Source organism: Magnolia sinica, chromosome 13 (genome assembly GCF_029962835.1).
Source record: "Magnolia sinica isolate HGM2019 chromosome 13, MsV1, whole genome shotgun sequence".
Lineage (NCBI taxonomy): Eukaryota > Viridiplantae > Streptophyta > Magnoliopsida > Magnoliales > Magnoliaceae > Magnolia > Magnolia sinica.
Genome location: NC_080585.1, coordinates 45658263 through 45685074, shown reverse-complemented (window position 1 = coordinate 45685074; position 26812 = coordinate 45658263). Strand labels below are relative to the sequence as shown.

Genomic DNA, 26812 nt, shown 5'->3' with positions numbered 1-26812 from the left:
TATTATTACGGACGAAATTATTTTCGTCGGTAAGTGTTTTTACCGATGGACATAAATCGTCTACAAAAATCACCATATTGAATTTTTTGATAAAAAATAAAATTTGATAGAATCTTATTACCAATGAAATTAATTTCGTTCGTAAAGGTGTTTTTCCTGACAGATAGAAATCGTCGGCAAAAATCTAATACGATGTTATTACCGCTGAAAACTAATTTCGTCGGTAAGTGTTTTTCCCGACGGACATAAATCGTCGGCAAAAATATGATGCAATGTTATTACTAATGAAAACTAATTTCATCGGTATAAGTGTTTTTCCCGACGGACATAAATCGTCGAAAAAAATCTGGTACAATGTTATTACCGACGAAATAACAATTTCTCGGTAAAGGTGCTTTTCCCGATGAACATAAATCGTCAGGAAAAGTCTGGTATAATGTTATTAACGATGAAATTAAATTTCGTTGGTAAAAGGTATTTTACAGACTTTGAAGTTGCAAAGGTCTTCAGATTTTGGTGTTTTAATCCACAACTACCATCATCGATGAAACCTATGGATACTTGGCACCTGGTAATGGAATTTCGACGTAATTCTATTTCAAATTTAATTTTTGGGTCTGATTTAATTAAAATTGGTTTTTACTCAAAAATCTTAAATATTTTCAGTAATCATGGACAGAATGTTTGTTTGCATTGTCATTTCACAGTTTGCATAGTCTTTGCTTTTGAATTTTTTTTATTAATCCTTTTTAGTTGAATCTTGATTTGGTTGGATTATATTTGAACTTAATGCATATGAAAAGCATGTGTAGTTTTACAACAGGATGTGTTTGGACGTACCCAAATCATAAGTAGACCAGATATTTGGGCAGAATATAACACATGTTGATCCAACAGAACAGTAATTGTCAGGCATGCTATTGTTTCTTGGCATGAAATCGTGATTGCTGGCATTGCAGATTGGACCTTAAACATTGGAAATCCTGATTTGAGTGGAAATGCATCTGGGGACATCCAAACCAAACCTTAATGGGAGGAAGTTCATTCATTCTCTCCCCAGCTATATTAGAATCCTATTGTCATTTCATTTATCTAAATTGATTCAAAACATAAATGATCTTCCTTCACTAGTTAAATAACGATCGATGTCATCCTATTCTTAATAACAGAATACGCATGTTCATTTAAGGCAATGATCAAATGCGACGTATACAGCTTTGGAGTAGTACTGATGGAGCTGATTATTGGGAAAAAACCCATCGAAGAAAAATCTGGCAAGAACATGAACATCGTCTTTTGGGTCTCACAAAAGATCCCAACCAAAGAAGGGGTGTTCAATGTCTTGGACAAGCGATTATCGAGCTCATTCAGGGACGAGATGATCGAAGCACTGAGAATTGTCATTCGTTGCACTTGTTCAGCCCCAGCTCTTCACCCCACCATGAAAGAAGTCATCCAGCTGCTGATTGATGCAGATCCGTGCCAATTCTATAGTTACAAACTGTTGAATAAGCTCAAGGATTCATCAAACACCATCAAGCCTTAAAACCCACTAGAGTTATGAATAGAAGAGGATTTGGTAGGGGTGTAGAAGGAATGTAAGAACATGAGATGCGAAAACTACTAGCACAAACACATGTTGGCATGGCACGTGTGCAAAAGATCCGAGCTGTTCAAAAGTGGGCCTTCATAAATCATGTATTCTGTCCAAAAATAAGAGTGGTCCACTCATCAAGAGTATAACACATGCATAAGAAACAAACATAAAAAATTGACAGACACTCTGGAATGTAAAGTGTGGCTCATCTGATGATCCAACCGGCTCGATTTTTCGGCCAGAGAACATCCATGGAGGCCCGGATCCTACATAAACATGCCAGGCTAGCACACTGTCTCTAAATATGCCAAGTTAGTATTGAGAGACTTGTTTATAAGAGTTTTTCTTTGTTTGTTTATTTATTTATTTATTAATGTGTCCCCTTTAGGTTATGAGATATCTCAAAAATCATTCGTATACGAAACTCAGGTGGACCATACCATCTAAAACTAAGTGCAGACATCCTAAAAAATATAAAACTACTTGGTGGGGCCCACATGAGTTTTGAATGCAGCTGAAACTCATTACCCTTAACATACTAAGTAAATTCTGTGGGCTCCACCGTTATTTATTTATTTTATCCACTCCGATCATCCATGTTAACAGATAATTTGAGGTTTAAAGAACAGAAAGGAAGCATATCCAAAGCTCAAGTAGACCACACCACAGGAAATAGTGTGATTGAACCTCTACCATTGAAAATTTCTTGGAGGCCATAAAAGTTTTGGATTAAGCTTATGTTTGTGTTTTCTCTTCATTCATGTCTTTTTTATATTATGAACAGGTTGAATGGCAAATAAACATTACTACGGGCCCAAGGAAGGTATTAACGGTGGAAATAGTTTTTTATATTTTTTTAAATATTATATATATTATTATATAATAATATAATATATATGGAAAAGGTTCTATACGGTCAAACTCATGGGAACTCCCCATGAGGTCAAGCTGTGTGGGCCCCACCATGACGTGTGTTAAACATCAATACCGTGCATTTGTTGAGACCCCTTTAAATTATGGGATATCCCAAAAATCAGCCGTATACGGAACTCCAGTGGGCCATACCATCTAAAATCATGTGAAGACATGCTTAAAACATATAAAAGCACTTGGTGGGGCCCCACCTGAAATTTGGATGCATCTGAAACTAGGTATGACCCTTCATCCAAGTGGCACACACATAATGGATGGGCTGGATTTGTGAACCACATCTCGGTGGGCCCAAAAAATAATTATGAATGTTTTAATGGAGGGTAACCCCTCTCAAGTTTTGTATGTGGTGTGGCCCACACAAGTCATAGATTGACTTGATTTTTAATCCCTGGGCCCACCATGGAATGGTGCATATGATTAATGGGGTAGATGTTTGACACACATCATGGTGGGGCCCACACAACTCCCCCCATTGTTGAGATTTCAAATGAACATTACGATGGGCATTAGGATAGTTTCAACGATGGGAATCACTCTCCCTGCTGTTTTCTGTGGTGGGGTCCACTACAGATTTTTATCTCCCTCATTCTTTAGCTCATGACTCGAAATGATATCTCAAAATAGATGGACGATGTGGATATAACACATACATCATAGTGGGGCCCACGGAGCACCGACCAACGTCACTGGCCAAACTCGTTCATGTCATGTAAACGATGCAAAACGCACATTGTGTGGATTTTTTCGGCAAAATTCATTTTCAAAGAGGGATTTCTAAAACCCTCTTTCGAATTCCATTTCCCCCTCTCGCTCTCATTTTCGGATTCAAGAAACCCTAAAACCCGATAACCCGATTCTTACTCTCATTTTTTCCCCCTCTTGCTCTCATTTTCGGATTCAAGAACCCCCAAAACCCGATCTCCATTTCGAGTGAGATTCCGTTTCTATTGGCTGCTCCACTCCCAAACATATGGTAACGCCGACGGCTAAAAACCATCAGCAATGACCTTCCCCGACAGATTTTAACCGTCGCAAGGTCCGTCGGAAAGGGTGCATCGGTGTTGCTCGTCGACGGATTAAAACCGTCGGCAATGTCGACGGCTAAAATTGTTGGCGTTTCCGACGGTAAGGGTGACGGTCAAAACCATCGGCGTTTCCGACGGTAAGGGCGACGGCCAAAACCGTCGGTGTTTTCGACGGTTTTTAGCCGTCGACCATTCTTATTAATTTTAAAAATAATGAAAATTAATTGAATTTGGATGATATATTTGATTTTGCTTTCTTCCTTCTTTATTGTGTAGACTTATACCTTCTTGAATAGGTTGGTTTGTTTGAGGCTTTGGAGAAATGGGTATATCTAGTTTTGGAAATGCACATTGATACATCTAAAACTAAATATACCCATTTCTCTAAAGCCCTGAATGAACCAACCTATTTGAGAAGGCAATTAAGTCTATACAATAGAAAAAGAAGAAATCAAAATCAAATATATCTAAATTCCAAATACTTGGATTGGATATATGCTTTAAAAAGAGAAACAAGAGAGAAACTTTGGATATCATATAAAGCCTTATTAAAGTCATACCAAAGTGGCAAGATCAGCCCCGCTTAGATTTTCACATGCCTCGCTCCATCCAATGGCATCCAAATCCACATCAGCATCAAGAGGCTTCTTCCGAGCATGGGCTTTTAGAATCAATCCATGTCCATTGTCATCCGGTATAGGGACATATAGAAGCTTCCCAAATCTGCCAGTCCAATAATCAGTTGGGCTACACAACTATAAAGGAATAAAATATACGAAATGGAAAACAATATGTTGTCCATTTAGTTTGAATGGTATCGATGAATCTAGCAGCAGAGGACCACACCTATGGAGGAATAAAAAAGCGAATGATGTTATGTTCTAGTCATAGTATGGTTATATGGTTGTGTACTGCTCCATTAATAGCTTTATGTGATTGGGATTTGGAGTTTCACTCGTTAGTATGTAAGCTCTAAAGCTAAAGACAGACGTATTAGATGATGCTTGATTGAAGGAGATGGTATTTATTATCTGACACAGAAATTATACAGGTGGGCTCCATTATGGGAAGGTCCGTACTCAAGTATCTTCCCTAATAGATGATCCTAGCCATCCAATGAAAACAGTGGTCCACATTTAATAGGGGCATGCTCAGATGTATAGGATCATCCAAACACATCAGCAATCAATCATAAATAGGGGCTACCATAAGAGTGCCCGTATCACCAAAAAGTGGGCCACGCACGTACAATTGATCAGGTAGAGTTCTACTCTATGAATAGATCCATTTTCCATTGTATTTCTCTAATTTTCAGCATTTGAGGAAAATGGAAGAGTTTACTTATAGTCATCATGCTTCTCAAAGAACATTTTCCACAAGAATGATCGGAAAGGAGCAATTCTAGTTCCTGTAGCAAGCTGCAATGAAGAAAACCATCAGTAACTTATAAAATTCATGCAAATTGCAAAGAGAAGAACATGATAAGACCAACGAATTCTATGCAGCTCTCGACTTCTTAGTTATCTATGGTGAAATGAAAAATACATATATGCTGGAGAATGAAGAAAAAAGATGTTGACATTGACACATTACCATTACGACTAACTAAAAAGGTGTTGCTTTTGTCGATTCTAACATCAGATTTAAGTCTACACACCTGCTAATTTCAACATCCAGTGTTTCGTAAAGGGATTACCTCTTGACTCGATTCACAACACCGACATAACCAAGTTGAAGAGGGATCACTTTTCCACGCAAAAAATTGTGGGCATCAGTACCTCTATCCATGACATCTAAATAAACACAAAACAAGATATCATTTCCATGCCCGAAGATAACTGCAGACGACAACATGCAAACATTACCAAAGTGTCAGAATAAACTAAGAATTGCAGCAGAGAGGTGTCTAACCTTTGTGATTACACCAATTGTTCGAGAAACTATCAAGAAAAGTAGCATAAGAAATTTTAGAATCACATGGGCAAACCCACTCCAACAGCTGCAAAAGAAAATTACTGTGCCCAATTTTTCAGTTATATGCATGTATATCACCATCTCATAAAAGCATAGTTGAAGAATTTACCATCAAGATCAGCCACCCTTGCCATCGAAAGTGCATTGAAAGTGCCTATATCCACACCATTCATTTATTTTGCATAGAAGGGGAAGAATAAGAATTGTTCAATACTTGTTGATTGTCTGTCATTTTCTTTTTATAGATTACTATTTAATCTGATTAACTAAACACTATTAGCTGGTAAACATTCATTCACTGTTGAAAAGGAAAGGAAAGATTAGAAAAAGAAAATAAAAGGGGAAAAAAGTACGTTTGTTAACAACAGTCAAGGCATAGGCCTTGACCCAAAAAAAAAAAAAAAATACAGAAAAAAGAAGAAGAAAGATTTGGAAAATAGACTAATAGAATCCAGCAGGATGTTTGGAAAGGATGCCAAAACCCTAGGCTAGTTAGCCATGAATAATATTCATGCCTCAGCTTGAAAGTTGTTGGGAGGGTCAGATAGAAGAAGTCAATACATTTATTTTAAGATTTCCAAAAGTTCACATCCAGGCCTTTAATATCAATCAAAAAGAAAATATAAACATGGGCATCGTATTTAGAGACATGGCAAAGCTCCATCTCCCATGTGGAGATCAAATGGCTATCTTCTAGACTCATAAAGATAACTCCACAGAACAATGACTATAAGAATAGAATCCCATTAATTACATTATTTGGTGAACAAAAATTAGTTTTCTCATCTGCAATAGCATGATATAGGAATCGGATATACGCCTTACTTGCTTCTAATGAAATTCCACTTTTCAATGTTCTTAAAAGCAGAGACAAAAACCGAAGCCTATTAAAAGCACAAGGCAAAACATGAGATTAATGAGTAGAATGGTTAGTGACTTAATGCATGTTCATGTGGCAAAAAGAGCTTTGCCATGGCAACCTGTGCCTTTACACATGCCACATGCACCAGCCTGGCACATGGGAACACCCCAGGCAGACATCAGGTCAGCCCACCATGTAGATGACCTACCCCAAAAAATCACAAGGTAGGTAAGCCACACATGTACATTGAATATGGATGGCTGGCTTGTTGCCTTTTTTTTCTTCTTCTTACATGTATAGCCTAATTAATTACTCTGCCTGCTGGATTTTTGGGCCACATATCATCCGCAAAGTGTCCTACCTGATGCATGGTCATAAGTGTGTTGGGTAGCACCTGTCTGGTGTAGAGATGTTTGTGGGTTTAAGGGAAATGTAGCAAACAAATTGTAAATAGATGTCAATTTGCTCACGGTGGGGGCAATATCAAAGACAATACGGCTAAACATATTATATTCCTATGCTTTAACAAATTGCATAACCTAAAGAGTATTTCTAGATCAAAAAAGGGTAAAAAGAAACTAAAAATAAATTTTTTTAAAAAATGAAGGAAACAATCATCATAAATTAAACAACCAAAATAATGAAGCAAGAGATAGTATGCATCAAATGCAACACATTCTACTTTTCTTCTTTCCACACTTTCACGTTGTCAGCAATGTCAATCTTCACCAACAAATTTATGCACCACAAATATAAGCAGAAACAAATTTCTTTAACAATTTCACAGAAAATTTTGGAGTTCTACCTACTCAACAAACATACCAAGGCCCACACTGTCCATGAAGTCTTTGACTCCAGTCTCTCCATTTTTCTGACTTGAGCTACGAAACTCTTCCCTAGCCTTCTCAAGATTGATCTGTAAAAGTATGATCATTAACTCATTACTGACACCAAGAATTTTTGTAAGGCAACAAGCATCGGTTTCAACCAGTGGAAGCAGAAACATGAATTCATTGCATGGACATACATAAATGTTCTTATGACATCTAATTCATCCATCGATTTCACTATCCCACATTAGGACATAAGCTTAGAAACAAGGAACTAAAACTCAATCAGGCTACCCTATAAAAAAAAAAAAAAAAAAAGATGAGGATTGAACCCCCGCCATTGAAACCTTAGTGGGGGGCTTCATGAGTTTTGGATCATCTTGATATTTGTGTTTTACTTTCATCCAATAAACATGATCAGATGACATATAAACATCACAATGACCCTTGGAAGGTTTTCGATTGTATGTGTTCCATCCCAAAATTGTGCTGCTTCATTTTAAACTTACCGTAAGAGAGACTTGGGTAGGAATTTTTGGTGGAACAAGATTAGTTGATAATGGTCATAGTGGTTATTCAGCTAAGTGAAACTAAGGTCTCTTCTTGCCTCTTGAAATTTTCTTTGATCAAGAGATCACCATCCTCACAAGCATTCTTTGATTTTGTTGATTCAGATCTATTCATTTATCAAGTTAAATATTGAGAGTGCATAAATGCATAATTTGCCCCTTCAAATGCATTGAGTTAGTGTTATCAGGTTTGATGCAAGTAACGGGTGGAGAAACCAAAGATTGAGAAGAAAAAGCCAAAAAGATAGAATGCCAAACATAACAAGAACAAAGAATTGGATAGAGAATGCCCCTTCCATCCATCAACAGAATCAGTTCATTAACACGGTCTATTAAAATAATATTTTGGGACTCTAAAAGTCATAATCTTGTTCCAATACTATGATAGAATGTGTGTGTGTGTGTGTGTGTGTGGAAACAAAAACTGAAACCTTTCATCATCATGACCTAAGTATCAAATAACTCTCCCCTTTTCATTATGTGATGCACTCAGCAAGCACAAGGAATACAGTTGGAAGGTAGTTGTATGGGATTGCCCATACAACCCATTGCATTGTATCAATGATGAACAATTTAAGGACTACCTGGATAACCGGCCACGATGATTCCAAAATAATCTCCATGCCTAGCTCTAATATGCTTCACCTGTACCAAAACAGCATTCCCTTATAAGATTTAAACCATCAGCAGACTTAAATGAAAATGCCTACACATGGATTGACAACTAGTCTGAGTCAGATGCCCACAAACCATCCATCTGGTAGGCCCCACAACATACACCCATTTGATAGTGAACTTTAATGTGGGTAAACATTGGTTGGATGGTCAAAATCGGCTGATCTATGATGATATCGAGACTACAGTAAATAGAACTACCCTAAATAAAACATAAGAGGTGGATGTTGGTTACAATATTGAATTGTATATGAAATCTAAGAAGTTAGATGCAAAGATAGATTAGTTGGAAGGCATTTATATGGAGAGGCCTAGGCAAGTCTATGAGACCTAGGAAAAACAGTAGACAAGTACCTGTGAAAGCAAGATAGTGGTCCTGCCAAGGGATATCATTCCAGAAGAACAAAAAACAAAATGGAGTGAGAATATCATAAGGTAGAGAATCATCTTTAAAGTAAGTAGTATATCATTTAAAAAAAAAAAAAAAAAAAATTGAACAAACGCCATAATAAAGGAATTTGATCTTCCCAAGGTCTAAAGAACTGTGGGACTGAACATCAGATCAATCACTCACCATCACCAAGACCTTTACTTAAAACCCAAATCCCAAATACATACACCAAATATACAAATTATTGAAGTCTTCTACTACTACTTCTGGTGCTTTTTTTTTGGCCAAGAAATTCACAGTAGCCAAGATTTTATAAAAACAGTCCATGAAATGTTCTCTTAGTAACTTGGAAAAATAGTATGCCATACTAATGGAAATGACTCTAGATAAATATTCATGGAAAGACTACTCCTAGATATATCGTTTTTTACCTAAGAATGCCCATATAAAAATCACATATTCCCATCTCTTTAGAGAACTGCAAAGAACTACCACAGCAATGTCTAATCACTTTGCGACGTGGCAAAACCATAAGCCTCGGCCCCTTGGAAAAATAGGAGATGAGAATGAAAACATGCCAGTAATAAAATAATTTTAAAGATTAACATACTAGCAACTGAGATGAATATATATCACTACATAGTTAACGCTAAAACTGCAACATATAACAATTAAATTGAATTTTCAATTTCTCAATCAGTTCATCTTTAATAGATAAGAAAACATGCAAACTTTCAAAAAGGAAAACCAAAGCTCAATACAGGGAATCATTCTCCAATAAATAGTATGGCAAAGATTAAAATAAAAATAAAAATAAAAAAAATTTGCCAGAGAAGATGCAACAGGTGGATCTACGTCCAGGATAATATGGACGGTTAAAATTTTTGAAAAATGAACTGGATCCATCATAAATGTGACCCACCTAATGATTGTACTGGCATGGCATCACATAAAAGGTTCAAACATCTGATGGATGGCCCGAAAATGAAGCAAAACATGCCTCATGGACCAACCGTATTAGATTAGATACACAAGGGAGCCATATGGTTTATGCAATAGTCATAAGTACCAAACTGATTAGTATATCTTATTTTATATTTTTTTTCACAGACAAAAAAAATATATATATATATTTTGAAAAAGGATGGCATTGAACAAAATTTCCCATTTTACCATTACTCTATCAGATCAAAACACAGTTTTAAAAGGAAAAATAAGAGAAGAAAAATTTGGAATCTACTGGGTTGAATCATTCCAATACGACAGTAGCTCCAAGCTCCTTGAGCTTCTCAAAAATGGGACCCGCCTCCTCCTTGGCAACACCCTTCTTCGAAACGACCGGCGCCTTCTCGACCAGGTCCTTCGCCTCCTTCAGGCCCAGATCAGTGAATGTTCTCACCTCCTTTATGATCTTGATCCTGGCAGCAGTGTCGAACTTCTCGAGCTTGATGTTGAAGGCCGTCTTCTCGGCCTTCGACTCGGCCGCAGCCGACGTAGATCTTGCAGTGAGGAAGCGGCAGACGAATCGATGGAGATAGAAACTAGGCAGAGCTCGGGCGTCGTAATCCCTCTTTCGAACTGAGAGGTTAGTTTCAAATCCACAAATTGTGAGTTTTCCATAATTTATCAATAACCATACATTTAAGGGACTGTTTACTGAATGATTAAGATAGTTTTATATAGGAAAAAATATAAATATTAACCACTAACAGCTAGACCCATTATTCAGATGGTCTGGATAATTTTATAGCATTACCACTATTAATATGAATGAGTCACCACTGTTTTACATCAGACACAAAACTCACATATTGTCTCGGTGAAAAAATAACGTCACTTGCGCTTTGGATCTGGTAGGGCTCTATGGGCCCCACCATGATTTATATGTTATAATCCACGCCATCCATCCATTTCTCCATATCATTTTAGGGTTGATCCCAAAATATGAGATCGATATAAAACTCGAGTGGACCACACTATGGGGAAAGAGTCAAGATTGAACATCCACCATTAAAACTGGACCTATAGCTACGGATTATGGTGCTTCAGCTATGGATTTTAGCCATTACGGCTAAAAGTCGTAGCTAAAACAGCCACACATCCATCGGCGTTGTCCTGTTTTTTGGTAGTGCTCGTTTCAAAGGTTTTTGTTTCTCAGATTTCATATTGGAAGGTATGCAATTTGCACCCTCTCCTCTCTCTCTCTCTGTCTCTCTCTCTCTCTCTGTCTCTTTCTCCCTCCATCACGTTCAGGGAGATCCAAACATCTGCTACTGGAAAATCTGTGGGCCCACCATGATGCATATGTTTTATGTAAGGCCCGTATCTTAGCCCGTACTGTTCCGTTGGCTTTCACGGTCCTCCCGGTCGAATTCCAGTGACTCGTGATCTGTAATCGGTAGTTGCGCGCAACCCTAAGTCGTATCCCATTTTCTAAAGTCAACTCGACCCGATACCTATAACCTTACGACCGCGTCATCGCCGCGGTTTCGACGCTGCGTCTCGCTTGCCAAGGCGATACTCGTGACAGGAAATGTGGGCCTGTGTTCGATTCGAGGAGAACGCCGCGCGTTGCAATCCCAAGAGAATGTCTCATCAATCATATGAAGAGTCAAGTACTCCATCCCATCAAGTCAAGTACAAGCAACCATCCCCCTCTTACATCACCCTTACCTAAAGTCAACTTTTTCATCACCTCACCATCTCTCTCCCATCACTTCCTCTCTCATCTTTTTTTCTCCAAGGAATCCCTCCATGGAGCAACCCACGTCCAGGGCTCCCATGAGAGAGATAGTGTGGTCCTCCTCCCTATCTCCCATATTCACCATCCAATGATCATCTCCACCGTTGAAATTGTCTATTTAGGACTCTATCATGCATTGGCAGAAGAAGAAAGAAGAGATCTCGAAGTGGGTGATTTTTTTTGTGTAGATCTTGACCTTTGGATCATGGTGGGTGCTTCTTTCTCTCACTCCCTCTCTCTTTCATTTTCTTGTATGATGATGTGGCCGTGTGGCCCACCCAAATGAACCCCACCATGGTGTATGTTTTATCCACACCATCCATGCCTATGGTGGCCCACCTGGACAGCATGTCTGAAGGTGGGGCCCACCTTAATATATATGTTGTATCCAAAACTGTCCAGCGTCCAGGGACGCTAGACGTCAGTGAAGGGTGAGCTGACAGTAGGTGTACCCACGACAGAAGAAAAAAAATGGCTTTTTGGGAAGGGCTTTCCATGTAGGCCCCACCTCAATGTATGTTTTTAATCCAAGTTGTCCATTCCTTCCCCCAAACCATTTTAGGCGTTGAGCCGAAAAATGGAGCTAATCCGACTTTCGGGTGGACCATAGCATGGCAAACAGGGTGCTTACCATTGAAATGCCCCCTGTCGTTTCTATACACCAAAAAATATTGGATATTGGGCTTGTTTGGCTTATCCTGAGCTATGGGAACCAGTGGACGGGGTGGATTTTTCCGATGCAGGCCCCATGCCTGAAAAACCACCAAAAAATCCGATTTCAAAAAAAAAAAAAGCAAACAGGCAGCGCCTGCTACTGCTGCGTTGGACGTTGGACAGGCAGGGACCACGTGTCCCAGCCGTGGGCCCCATGTGAGGTGTGTGGGACATTAACACCATACATTTGATGGCCCATTAGGGCAGTGGGCCCCACCCCAAAAATCAACCCTATCCGAAGCTCAGGTGGCCCACATCATAGGAAACAATGGGATTGAACATCTACCATTGAAACCCTTGTCTTTGGGCCACAGAAGTTGTGGATCGATATGAAATTTGTTTTTTTTCTTTATTCAAGTGTTTGTGATTTTATGAGCGGATTAGATGGAAAATTAACATTATGGTGGGCCCCACATGGGACCCACCTACAGTGCACGGAGTGGCTGGTGTGCGCTGACGGCAGCTGCATTGCTGCTGTCAGGATATCATCATGTCGTGTGGAACCCACATGTGATGTATGTTTTGTATCCACACCATCTACATGTGGGACCACCATGATGTGGGTTTTGATCCACACCGTTCACCGTGTGGACCCACCTATATGTACGTGCACATCCAGATCGTCCATACGCTAGACTCAACAAGTTATTATTATAATAATAATAATAATAATAATAATAATAATAATAATAATAATAATATATTATATTATATGGTGGGCCCCACGTGGGACCACTTGATGAAGTAGATTGGCTGGTGTACCTCTCACAAGCAATATAGTTGTTGTGTTAGCATCCCAAGCTTATGGGATCCATACTATGTGTTCTATCCGCACCGTCCAGCTGCCAGGACGGTGGGACCCACGTTCATGTATTTATTCTATGTCCACACCATCCAGCGTTCCTGGACGGTGGATCCACCCTGATATGTATACCCACCCCGTCCATAGCTTGGACGTGGGGCCACAGATGTATGTGTGGGGTCCACATGACCATGGGAACCTACCTTGATATATTTGTTCCATATCCATCCCGTCCATCTATCCTGGGACGTGGACCCCTCTTGATGTATGTGGTATATATCCACACCATCCATCCTAGGTGGAAACCACCATGATATATGGGCTTTTCCTGCACCGTCCGTACAGTGGACCCCACCAAGATATAAGTGTTTCAACCCAACTGTCCATTGGTCTAGTGAGATCGTTTTAAGGCTTGGGAAGAGAAATGAGGCAGACCCATATATCAGGTGGACCACACTGCACAGTGGGGATTGAACGCCTACCATTGAAATCCCCTTTTGGGAGTATAGAAGTTTTGGATAAATATGAAATTTGTTTTCCTCTTAATCTAGGTCTTTGTGACCTTGTGAACAGATTTGGATGGAAAATAAACGTCATGTGGGGTGCACCTTGATGTATGTGTTGTACATCCATGTTGTTCATCTGGTGGGCTCATTTGGATGGTGCATGCCCACCTGCTGGTTGTGAAGGGCCCACCTACTATGAGGCCCTTGTATAAGGCCCAATGCGATAAACCATGAGGCCCACCTCAATGTATTTGTGGGCCATCCATGGGGCCCATTGTCGTGGCTGACTTGATATGTATGTGGTCCATTAGTGTGGACCATTGATGAAGCCCACTTGATGTGTATGTGGCCCATTAGTGTGGCCCATGATGAAGCCCACTTGATGTGTATGTGGCCCATTAGTGTGGCCCATTGATGAAGCCCACTTATGTGTTTGTGCCCCATTAGTCTGGCCCATTGATGAAGCCCACTTGTTGCATGTGCAAGGCATACCTGCGATGTATATTTGAGGCCCACTTGTTAACTATTTAAGGCCCATCTGTTGGATATTTGGGGCCCACCTGTTATGTATTTTCGACCCATGTGAGGTGGCCCATTGTGATATAATTGAGGGTCATGTGCAAGGCCCACTTGTTATGTATTTATGGCCCATTGTGATTGTATAAGGCCCATTGAGATCGTATGTGACCCACCGGGACGCGGTCCATTGTGACGTATATAGGCCCATGTGATGCGGCACATGTGATGCGATTATGGCCCATGTGTCGAGGTCCATTATGATATATATGCAACCCATGAGTGATGCTCATAGTGATGTATATTAGGTCCTTATATGCGGCCATGGGCCCATGACACGTTTGGCTCTATGTGGGCCATCCTTGCGAGCAATGTTGGTTAGATGTCCACATTGATGGGCAATGATGGTTAGATGTTGTCATTATGACCTTCCCTTAGGCCTTCTTAAGCTTATTCTTACCAATTGTAGATTATGATTGTCGTGGCCGATTGGCCGATTATCGATTGAGGCCAATCATCGTGGCCGATTGTGGATTCCGATTGTGATGCATATTCTTCCCATATTTGAGGCCCAATGTGATGAATATGTGGCTCGTATTGGAGGCTTGTTATAATGTGTATTCTGACCGTGTTTAAGGCCTAATGTGATGTATATGAGGCCTATGTGATGACGCCCATTGTGATGCATTTGAGGGCCAGGCGATGGAGCCTATCGTGATGTATGTTAGGCCCATGTGATTGTATATCAAACTCTTGAGTGAGGCCCATGGTGTTATATATTTGGCCCTTGTGTGAGGTCATAGGTCCACTATATGTTAGGATCTATGAGGGTCATTCCTTGGGGGCAATGTTGGTTAAATGTCCACATTGTCGAGTCGATTGTCGATGCCGGTTGTTGATACCGATTATGAGTATGTGACAACATAGCATCATGATATATGCCCATATGCATCATCTACATGTTTGTTATGAGATGTGGCTGATCATTGCATATGTCATTGAGCATGTTGTTATGAGACTCCCTGATAGGTGGAGATTATCTCACATGAGTGCGTGGTATGCATAGGATTGATGCATGACTGGATTATATGACTCATGTATCTCGCATTATGATTACTATACGCCCTAGCGACATCAGGGCCGTAGCCTCCACAGGCATATCGTGAATGGCCAGACAAGACACTAAAAATTTGTTCTAGCATCAGGCTGCTATAAATGGCCCTGGATGAAAATTCCGAAACCCTCTTGGTATCAGAGGACGCCCCAATGTCGAGACCGAGTAGATACATGAGCGTCCGAGTGCCGAATACCAGGAGGCCGCGTCTCCCACTATGTCATGGTCGGTTGGGAGGAGCTGTGGCCTTATCCGCCCGAGAGTAGGGGGCATTGCTAGGCTAAGTTTGACCAGCTCGTGAATGGGTCCACTATCAACGTGCCAATTGGATATTGACAGACTATTGGCCAGGCGGATAGTGAGGTTTCTTACGCTCACTTAGACTGTGCGGCTGGGAGATTGACAGTTTCATTTGAAGTGTACTTGTAATGACCCTGAAAATTTTGTGCTAATCTTTCCTTAGTAGCTTTTTGGGGTAATTAGCGCTTAACTCGATTGCTTATGAAATTTGCATCAATCACTTTAAATTGTATCTGCATGACTCAAAACCTGTAGATTAATTAGCGCTATGTTACTCTAAAATCTGGGATTCATCGCTAAAGCCAGTTGCTCTTGGAATTTTTTTGGAAGTTTTGGATCGGACCTGGACCGCGCGTCGAAAGTCCGATAGCGATGATCTTAGGCTGTTGCGGTCACCATGTTGGACTTGACCATCACCTCAAAAATCAAGTCTAGATGATGTTCTGGGTCGATTTGATTGAGTTCAGAGTGAAGAGTGTGAGAACGGCTGGAAATTTAATAAGATTTTATGAAATCTGAGTCGTGTCGCTTGCGCGATGATTTTAAATAATCTGACCGTTGGATTCTGACCCAATTTCACCTTCGGATCAGGGAAGATGGCCCAGGCATGTCCTTGTGCTTGTGGACCTGATCGAGATTCGGTGACCATTGAATTGAGTGTGGTCCGCCACGGCTGATCTGAAGATCCGGACGGTATGAAAACTCAGCTTGACCTAAATCCATGGTCAGTGAGCTTAAGTCCGACCTTTCGTGGTAATAGGCCCACCGGAAGTGCTTCGTTGGATCGTGAGAGGCCGATTTTGGTTATACCCTAAGTATACCTTGGCCCTAGGGTTATTTTCATCAATGTCAAGCCTATTTATAGACCTTAAAACCCTAGCTCTCTTTTCCATACGAATTTCCTAACCCTAGCTAAGAAAGAGAAAGGAAAAGAGAGAGAAAGTGAGAGAGAAGTTGGTGAATCATCTTAGATTCTTTCCTGTTCTTCTTCTTCCTTGAACCTTCACATTAGAATCGTTATTCCGGCGATTCTAAGTTCATCTTTGGGTAAGTTAACCTAACCCTAATCTGTGTTAGAGCTTAGAATAGTCTTTGTGATGTTGTATCTCATTTCTATTCTTGCTTTAGGTTATCCTGTCGCCATTGATGAAGACTTATCGTCTGAAATCAGTTCGGTGTTCTTTTCTGGATTAAGGTGCAGACTTTAATCGTATAGGTTATGGTTTTCAAGGCTTTCAATACCAGTGAATGGTTTATTCTTGTTTTGGATGAGATTTCACATGCCAAATGTTATGTTTACTTTGCGTTCCTGATATGCATGTGTTATATTGAGATTTTTGTATTCTATGTGTATGTATAAAGTACCGTATGCATATAAAATATGCACATGTGTTTGCCATGATTATTTGTCATGTATGTATGCTAGATGTATGTGTGACAACTCCTTGGTAAAAGGAATTGTCCAAATGTGTGTATTTCAACATACGTCATGCATGTTGTATTATGTATTCTAAGTGTTTGTAGAAATGTCTGAATGATCTAAAGTGTGATATATCAACCTAGTATGGGCATTAAGAAGCGTTCTCAACTCTCCCACTAGTGTGTATGATTTCCTTCATGCAAGTTATATTCCTTGTTGTTTAATTTCAAGTCTTACTTATGTGAAAATCCATGTTAAGTTGATATTCTTCAGAAGCTTACACACATATGATTTAAGTTGTTGTTCCATTACTATTCTAAATTGTTGATATTAATATCTGTTATAGTGGGATGTGTTTGGGACTATGAATTAGTCCAGGAAATCGGTAATCGACCTGAACATCGTGGCTGAGGTTGCTTTCGCCACGAAGGACGTGATTAGACGAACCCGAGTCGTATTAGAGTTGTCGGCAGTGGTTTGGCCACGCGGAGTGTTTGCGCACTCTATGTCGCTCAACCCAACGTGCGCTCGTGCTAGTCGAGTTCGTCAAGTAACCCGATTGTCTGATGTATGTTTACCATATATGGACGCTACTGTTTGAATCTAGGGTACCAAACTTACCAATGAAATCCTATTGACCATGGTACCTTGATCCGCTAAGACTCATGAGCCGGACATGGTGGTATGGGACACCGTGGTCGAGCTGTCGGCCTACGCTGGGGTGACAAGCCTCCCCGTAGTGACCAGTGAGCAACCAAACTCGTGAGCCAATTATGGTGGTATGGGACACTATATTCGCGCTGTCGGCCTACATTGATTGGTGACGAGCCCTTTATAGTAACCTCGAGCATGCCTGGATACCGCATTGAGGTGACGAGCCTTAGTGTAGTAACGAAGGTGTGATAGGCGTGCATTGATTGGTGACGAGCCCTTTGCAACGACCACAAACCATATGATCGTATGAGATGCCTAGGACTGACGACCCTAGAATGGATCACTGTTTGGATGGTGATATGAGGAAGGTATCTTAGCTTCTCAATCCTGCTGTATGAAAAGGGCTAATAACCACTTGGCAATCATGTTCATGCACCGCATTTGCATGTGCTTTGTAGACGTGGTGAACTTTGAGGCGATGTGATGCGTAATGTAAGATGAAGACGCTGAGGGTATACGCGTGAGGGCACGCATCATTCTTCATACATTCTTGCATTAACAAGAGTACTTAGGACATGTTTAATTATTCTGCTTTATCATTACTGCTTGATTGAATTGATAACATGTTAACCTATTCTTTATTGTTCCACTGAGTTGATCACTCACTCCCACATTCTGGGGTGATGTTAAACACCCACCAGACTCTGTCTTAGCTGCTGATGTTGCAGATGTTGATGCAACTTCTGAGGCAGAGCGGGAGATTGATGATGATGAGGCTGCTTTCTCTTTTATACAGTTTTCAGATGGGTTCTAGTGAGTCTCGTTCTGATGCGCGAGATGCTGGGATTTCTTTTGGAAATTAAATGATGTAATTTGATGCTTGTAATTTTGATAGTAACACTTACATTACGACCTGGTATGTATATGTACTTCAGGGATTTACACATGTACACATATGATTCTATAAGTCTTCCGCTTGCTTTCTTCACTTATCCCTGAATTATATCTGTGCTTTGGCTTAATCTATTCCATGTTTTATGCACTAATACAGACAACATATATACATCATTAAATATGTTGCATAAGTGATGTTTTGGAACTCGGGAGCTAAGTTATGCTCGACCCCCGAATTTTAGGGCATTACAGTACTAAACCCCAGTGATGATCCCAGAGATGAACAGTACTGATATGTGGACTTATTGATTAGGAGTTGTATACTCATTTATTCATTCATTCACTATCCACTCGGACTGGTGGTGCACAAGTATTTGTTACGTGTACCTTCACAATGGCTAGGATTTCGGTTGGGGTGTGCAACTAACCTGAGATTAGGAGTTTACCACATTGAGTCTGATTATCCAAATGAGGTATGGGACTAGTTTGGATAGAAATCCATTGTGATAGACCCCATAGTTTGCGATACTACGTACTAGCATCCCGACTTCACACTCCGACATGGTCATTCCATTCGCACCGCATGTTGCATTACATCCGTGGCATATTGCAATTTAGATTATTGTGTTTCTGTATTTATAGTCTAAGTATGGCTGACACTATTTGTGTTACTCATCAGGAATGTATATTGCATTACATCCTCTGCATCTGATATTTGGCTCTCTATGACTCCTCATTTGTATAGTTGACTCGTATTATGTATTCTAATATTGTATGACTCATGGACTTGCTAGTATTTCCATTTACTCTGATAATTCTTGATCTTGTTAGTATTTCTACTTATTCCGAAATTATACGAGAGCAGAGCGCAGATCAGGCTGCCAGAGATGCCCGTATTGTTCGGCTTGAAGAAGGGCAGGATGTTCTACGCCAGGATATTATGGATCTTCGAGGCCTTGTGAAGCATAAGTTTAAGAAGGTGACTCGAACTCTGAAGTCTATCCTGTGTTGCTTGTAGGATAAGGGTGCCCCGCCTCCATCTCCTGATTCCGACGAGTAGTTGTCGTTGTAGTCGTCCTTTGCTTTGTTTGTTATTTTCTTTCTGTGTGTAGCCGTTGTTGGCTTTGTAGTTGGAGTTGTTTGTAGTTGTTTGTGGTTGTTTGAAGTGTTAGATGTTGTAGTTCACATGCTTTCCTAGTCGTGATTCATGTAATGTTGCACTACTTGTATTGCGACAATTTTGTTAATGGAATGCATGTTGTTTATCTTTGAAGTTGTGCTGTGAATGCTGTGTGGATGGATTATGTGGACGTAGAATCTGACAGGTTGGATCCTCTGTTGAATGTAGGGATGCCTCCTAAGGGTTCGAAGACTTCGGCCCGTCTCTCCTTGGTTGAGTCGCTTGCTGGGGTTCCTCTCTTAAGCGATAGCCAGACGGATCCACAGGCGGGCCCGTCTCATGCCGGTGTTGGGCCGACACCTATGGCTCCTCTAGTCATGCCCTCGGTTCCTGAGCCAAGCCGTGCATCTTCGTCTGCTCCGCCAACTGATAGGTTTAAGCAGATGATGCTGTTGATGCAGCAGCAGCAGATTCAGCAGCACCAGCACCAGCACCAGCAGGAGTTCCTATCTTCTATGACTAGCATCTTTGCTCAGTCAGTGGGGGTGACTCCACCTACTTCACCTATGCCTCCATCTAGGAGCGCCAGTGCGAGCGGCACTTTTGAGCGATTTCAACGCTTATGACCTCCTACATTTGCGGATTCTCATAGACCCGAGGAGGCCGAGTATTGGATCGATCGCATCTCTAAGATGCTGAGACCGCTGCATTGTTCAGAGGTTGAGGAGGTTGAGCTTGCCTCCTTCATGTTTAAGAAGGAAGGCAGTCTATGGTGGGACAGTGTTCTTCACACTGTCGAGGAAGGTTTTGAGTGGTCGTGGCAGGCGTTTGAGGCACGCTTCCACGAGAAGTATTTCCCAGTTACGTACCAACATGAGAAGGGGAGTGAGTTCCTTCGCTTCCGCCAGGGAGGGCTGTCGGTGACGGAATATGAAAATCGGTTCACTGAGCTGGGTCGGTATGTGCCTTTGATTCTCGACGATCAGCCGATGAGGATGCAACGCTTTTCTGAGGGATTGAAGCCTGAGATCCGATCGAAGATTTGCTGTGCCAGCATTTCTTCTTATGTGGAGTTGGTAAGCATGTCCTTGCGAGCAGAGCAGGACGGGGACAGGTCGTCCCGTATGCGAGCACCGATGGTTTCTAGGCCATGACCAAATTTTCAGGGTGCACCTTTTCTCGGTAAGAGACCGTGAGCAGATTCTCCTCCTAGGCATTCAGCGCCGCCCACTCAGCAGATGCGAGCTAATCTTCGCTGTTCATATTGTGGGAAGATGGGGTATTTGGACCTTTTTTACTTTTCGCGTATGTGGGCCAGTGGTTTTACTCCACCGGAGAGGATTAGCCGTCTGATGCATCAAGTTATTTCTCCTCCACCTCTTCGTTCAGCGCCAGCTCATCCATCCTTCAAACCTGCAGTGCTTAGCTTCAGGCCACCTTAGCGGCCCATGGTTCCTCCGTCGAATCATCAGCAGCAGGCTCGAGTTTATGCACTCTCAGCTGAAGCGCCTATGTCTGACTTGGTGCCGAGATCCTTCGAGGTGACCATGCACATTGAAGGTATTTCCATTTCTATGTTGGTGGATAAAGGGTCCACTACTTCTCTTATATCTTATGCGGCAGTTAGGCGTTTGGGTTTGAGCATTGTTTCTATGCAATGAGTGACGCTTACTACCGCTATAGAGATTTCCTCTGATATGAACAAGCGTTGTATGGATTGTTTGGTCGATCTAGGAAGTGGATCGATCCGAGTTGATTTCTTTGTCGCACCTCTTTATCATTACGATGTTATTATGGGTATGGATTGGCTCACGAGGATGCGAGCTGAGATTGATTGTGAAGCAAGGTCGGTGACCATCCATGGACCTGAGGGCGAGACAGTTACTTTCCCAATTCAGGTCAGTTACCCTTTTCGTATTGATTATTATACTTCTCTGTTAGAGAGTATGGCTGAATCGACGTTAGTTAGCACACCGGTAGTTCAGGAGTTCGAAGATGTGTTTGAGTCGATTCCTGGATTACCTCCTCAGCATGAAATTAATTTTGCTATCGACCTCATGCCTGGTGTGGCGCCCATGTCTTTACCCACCTATCGTATGCCTCCGAGTGAAATGAAGGAGTTGAGGAAGCAAATAGATGGTTTGCTGAATTTGAATTTTATTCGGCCTAGTGTGTCTCCTTGGAGAGCACATGTTTTGTTTGTGAAGAAGGATGGTTCCCTTCGATTATGTATTGATTATCGCAGGCTGAATTTGGTAACTGTGAAGAATAAGTACCCTTTGCCCAGGATTGATGATCTATTTGATCAATTGAAGGGGGCACGGTACTTTTCGAAGGTTGATCTGCAGTCTAGGTATCATCAGTTGCGCGTCAAGGATGGAGATGTGTAGAAGACCGCTTTCAGGACTAGCTTCGGTCACTATAAGTTCCTTATGATGTCGTTCGGTCTTACGAACGCACCGGTCGTGTTCATGGATTTGATGAACAAGGTATTTCGGCCATTCTTGTTCCAATTCGTCATTACTTTTATCGATGACATCTTGATTTATTCTGCGAGCCGGGAAGAACACGAGGAGCACTTAAGATCGGTTTTGAATACTCTTAGGAAGAATCAGCTCTTTGCGCAGTTTAAGTGTGATTTCTGGAAAGAGGAAGTTAAGTTCCTGGGACATGTGGTGTCCAAGGAAGGGATATCTGTCGATCTTACCAAGGTAGCTGCAGTGCAGGACTGGAAACAGCCTGGTTCAGTTACTGAGGTAAGGAGTTTTTTGGATCTTGCAGGCTATTATCGACGCGTCATTCAAGACTTCTCGAAGATTGTCAGACCGTTATCGCAGTTGACACGGAAGGATTTGAAGTTTGCTTGAAATGAGAAGGCGGAGTTAGCTTTTCAGGAGCTGAAGGACAAGTTGACATCCGCCCTTGTGCTTGTATTGCCAGAGCAAGGGGTTAAGTATATTATATATACTGACGCCTCTCGCGTTGGCCTGGGTTGTGTCCTTATGCAGAAGGACAGGGTGATTGCTTATGCTTCGCGTCAGTTGAGGAAACACGAAGAGAATTACCCTACACACGACCTGGAGTTAGCAGCTGTCATTTTCACATTAAAGCTCTGGAGACATTACCTCTATGGTGAGGAGTTTGAGCTCTTTTGTGACCACAAGAGGCTTAAGTATATTTTCACGCAGCGTGATTTAAATATGAGGCAGCACCGATGGATGGAAACATTGAAGGACTTGAAGTTCGATGTTTCTTACCATCCGGGCAAGGCGAACCTTGTGGCAGATGCGTTGAGTCGCAAGAAGGGTATTGAGTTTGCGGCTCCACTGATGATAGCAGAGTGGGATATATTAGAGTTCGTGCGAGATTTTGAGCAGAAGCTTATGGTGGTTGAGCCGTATGAGGTTATCGCACACATTCGTGTACAGCCCCTTATCGACGAGAAGATCATTGCAGCTCAGGCAGATGATGAGCTTTTGGTGAAGATGAGGAAGCGGGTTGGTACAGATGAGAACTCCGACTGGAGTATTAGTTCTGATGGGGGCCTACGATTTCGTGGCCGGTTATGTGTTCCTGACATCCCTGACTTGAGACGGGAGGTTCTCGAGTTAGCCCATAGTTCTAAGCTTACGATGCATCCAGGTAGCACGAAGATATATCAAGATATGAGGAGATCATATTGGTGAGACAATATGAAGGTCCAGATTGCTGAGTTTGTTTCTCGTTGTCTCACGTGCCAGCTGGTCAAGGCAGAGCATTGCCGACCTCCTAGGTTGCTGCAGCCCATGCCCATAGCAAAATGGAAGTGGGACTTCATCTCTATGGATTTTATTTCTGGGTTGCCGAGAACGAGGAAGGGATATGACTCTATTTGGGTGATCGTCAACCGATTGACGAAGTCGGCACATTTCTTACCGATCAGAGTCACAAACTCTGCAGACGAGTTGGCTAGGCTGTATATCAAGGAGATAGTACGTCTGCATGGAGTTCCCCTGGAGATTGTGTCTGATTGAGACACGCGTTTCATATCTATCTTTTGGACTCGTATTCAGGAAACGATGGGTGTGAAATTGAAGTTCAGCACCGCGTTTCATCCACAAACAGATGGGCAGACGGAATGCGTGAATCAGGTCCTGGAAGACATGTTGCGAGCTTGTGTTTTGGATTCCAAGGACAGTTGGGATGATTGTTTTCAGTATGCAGAGTTCGCATATAATAACAGTTTTCATGCGAGCAGCCCTATGAGGCGTTGTATGGTCGCCCGTGCAGAGCACTGCATTGCTGGGCAGAAGTTGGCGAGCGTAGTTTGCTTGGCCCGGAATTGGTGCAGGTGACTTTAGAGAAAGTTGACATCATTCGACGTCGATCCTGACAGCCCAGAATAGGCAGAAGAGTTATGCTGATACAAGGCGTCAACCGCTTGAGTTTGAGGTTGGAGACCATGTATTTCTGAAGGTCTCTCCTATGAAGGGAGTTCTGCGGTTCGGTAAGAAGGGGAAGCTGACGCTGAGATTTATTGGTCCATTTCAAGTTCTGGATCGAGTGGGAGCGATAACACACCACCTTGCTTTTCCCACACCTCTTGCGGGCGTGCATAATGTATTTCATGTTTCTATGCTGAAGAAGTACGTTCCTGATCCTTCGCATATTATCAGTTGGGAGCAGGTGCAGTTGGGTGAGGATGCCACTTATGTACTGCAACCGACATGTATTCTCAACAGGAAGGAGCAGGTATTGCGTAGCAAGGTTATCCCTCTTGTGAAGGTGCTATGGACGCATCATAGTGAAGAAGAGGCTACTTAGGAATCTGAAGCTGAGGTCAGGAAGAGCTACCCTCAGATCCTTGATGAATATGAGAAGGTATGAATTTCGACGACGAAATTTTCTTTAAGGGGGGTAAATTGTAATGACCTTGAAAATTTTGTGCTAATCTTTCCTTAGTAGCTTTTTGGGGTAATTAGCGCTTAACTCGATTGCTTGTGAAATTTGCATCAATCACTTTAAATTGTATCTGCATGACTCAAAACCTGTAGATTAATTAGCGCTATGTTACTCTAAAATCTGGGATTCATCGCTAAAGTCAGTTACTCTTGGAATTTTTTTGGAAGTTCTGGATCGGACCTGGACCGCGCATCGAAAGTCCGATAGCGATGATCTTATGCTGTTGCGGTCACCATGTTGGACTTGACCATCACCTCAAAAATCAAGTCCAGATGATGTTCTGGGTCGATTTGATTGAGTTCGGAGTGAAGAGTGTGAGAAAGGCTGGAAATTTAATAAGATTTTATGAAATCAGAGTCGTGTCGCTTGCGCGACGATTTTAAGCAATCTGATCGTTGGATTCTGACCCAATTTCACCCTCGGATCAGGGAAGATGGCCCAGGCATGTCCTTGTGCTTGTGGACCTGATCGAGATTCGGTGACCGTTGAATTGAGTGTGGTCCGCCACGGCTGATCTGAAGATTCGGTCGGTTCAAAAACTCAGCTTGACCTAGATCCATGGTCAGTGAGCTTAAGTCCGACCTTTCGTGGTAATAGGCCCACCAGAAGTGCTTCGTTGGATCGTGAGAGGCCAGTTTTGGTTATACCCTAAGTATACCTAGGCCCTGGGGTTATTTTCATCAATGTCAGGCCTATTTATAGACCTTAAAACCCTAGCTCTCTTTTCCATACGAATTTCCTAACCCTAGCTAAGAAAGAGAAAGGAAAAGAGAGAGAAAGTGAGAGAGAAGTTGGTGAATCATCTTAGATTCTTTCCTGTTCTTCTTCTTCCTTGAACCTTCACTTTAGAATCGTTATTCCGGCGATTCTGAGTTCATCTTTGGGTAAGTTAACCTAATCATAATCTGTGTTAGAGCTTAGAATAGTCTTTGTGATGTTGTATCTCATTTCTATTCTTGCTTTAGGTTATCCTGTCGCCGTTGACGAAGACTTATCGTCTGAAATCAGTTCGGTGTTCTTTTCTGGATTAAGGTGCAGACTTTAATCGTATAGGTTATGGTTTTCAAGGCTTTCAATACCAGTGAATGGTTTATTCTTGTTTTGGATGAGATTTCACATGCCAAATGTTATGTTTACTTTGCGTTCCTGATATGCATGTGTTATATTGAGATTTTTATATTCTATGTGTATGTATAAAGTACCGTATGCGTATAAAATATCCACATGTGTTTGCCATGATTATTTGTCATGTATGTATGCTAGATGTATGTGTGACAACTCCTTGGTAAAAGGAATTGTCCAAATGTGTGTATTTCAACATATGTCATGCATGTTGTATTATGTATTCTAAGTGTTTGTAGAAATGTCTGAATGATCTAAAGTGTGATATATCAACCTAGTATGGGCATTGAGAAGCGATTCTCAACTCTCCCACTAGTGTGTATGATTTCCTTCATGCAAGTTATATTCCTTGTTGTTTAATTTCAAGTCTTACTTATGTGAAAATCCATGTTAAGTTGATATTCTTCAGAAGCTTACACACATATGATTTAAGTTGTTGTTCCATTACTATTCTAAATTGTTGATATTAATATCTGTTATAGTGGGATGTGTTTGGGACTATGAATTAGTCCAGGAAATCGGTAATCGACCTGAACATCGTGGCTGAGGTTGCTTTCGCCACGAAGGACGTGATTAGACGAACCCGAGTCGTATTAGAGTTGTCGGCAGTGGTTTGGCCACACGGAGTGTTTGCGCACTCTATGTCGCTCAACCCAACGTGCGCTCGTGCTAGTCGAGTTCGTCAAGTAACCCGATTGTCCGATGTATGTTCACCATGTATGGACGCTACTGTTTGAATATAGGGTACCAAAATTACCAATGAAATCCTATTAACCATGGTACCTTGATCCGCTAAGACTCATGAGCCGGACATGGTGGTATGGGACACCGTGGTCGAGTTGTCGGCCTACGCTGGGGTGACAAGCCTCTTCGTAGTGACCAGTGAGTAACCAAACTCGTGAGCCGATTATGGTGGTATGGGACACTATATTCACGTTGTCGGCCAACATTGATTGGTGATGAGCCCTTTGTAGTGACCTCGAGCATGCCTGGATACCGCATTGAGGTGATGAGCCTTAGTGTAGTAACGAAGGTGTGATAGGCGTGCATTGATTGGTGACGAGCCCTTTGCAACGACCACAAACCATATGATCGTATGAGATGCCTAGG

At 41.7% G+C, this 26812-nt stretch overlaps 1 protein-coding gene across 1 annotated transcript in view; it reads right to left on the bottom strand.

Annotated features, from left to right (window-relative positions):
- Positions 1–6422: 6422 nt before the first annotated feature.
- LOC131224262 (uncharacterized) overlaps positions 6423–26812 on the bottom strand; it is a 34774-nt gene continuing 14384 nt past the window's right edge. The window contains exons 2-6 of the mRNA XM_058219796.1: positions 10118–10434; positions 9288–9400; positions 8375–8435; positions 7197–7307; positions 6423–6930 (exon numbers count right to left, since the gene is read on the bottom strand). Coding sequence (XP_058075779.1) covers positions 8432–8435; positions 9288–9400; positions 10118–10434 — 434 coding nt within the window. The 3' untranslated portion in view covers positions 6423–6930; positions 7197–7307; positions 8375–8431. The remainder of the gene's footprint in view (positions 6931–7196; positions 7308–8374; positions 8436–9287; positions 9401–10117; positions 10435–26812) is intronic.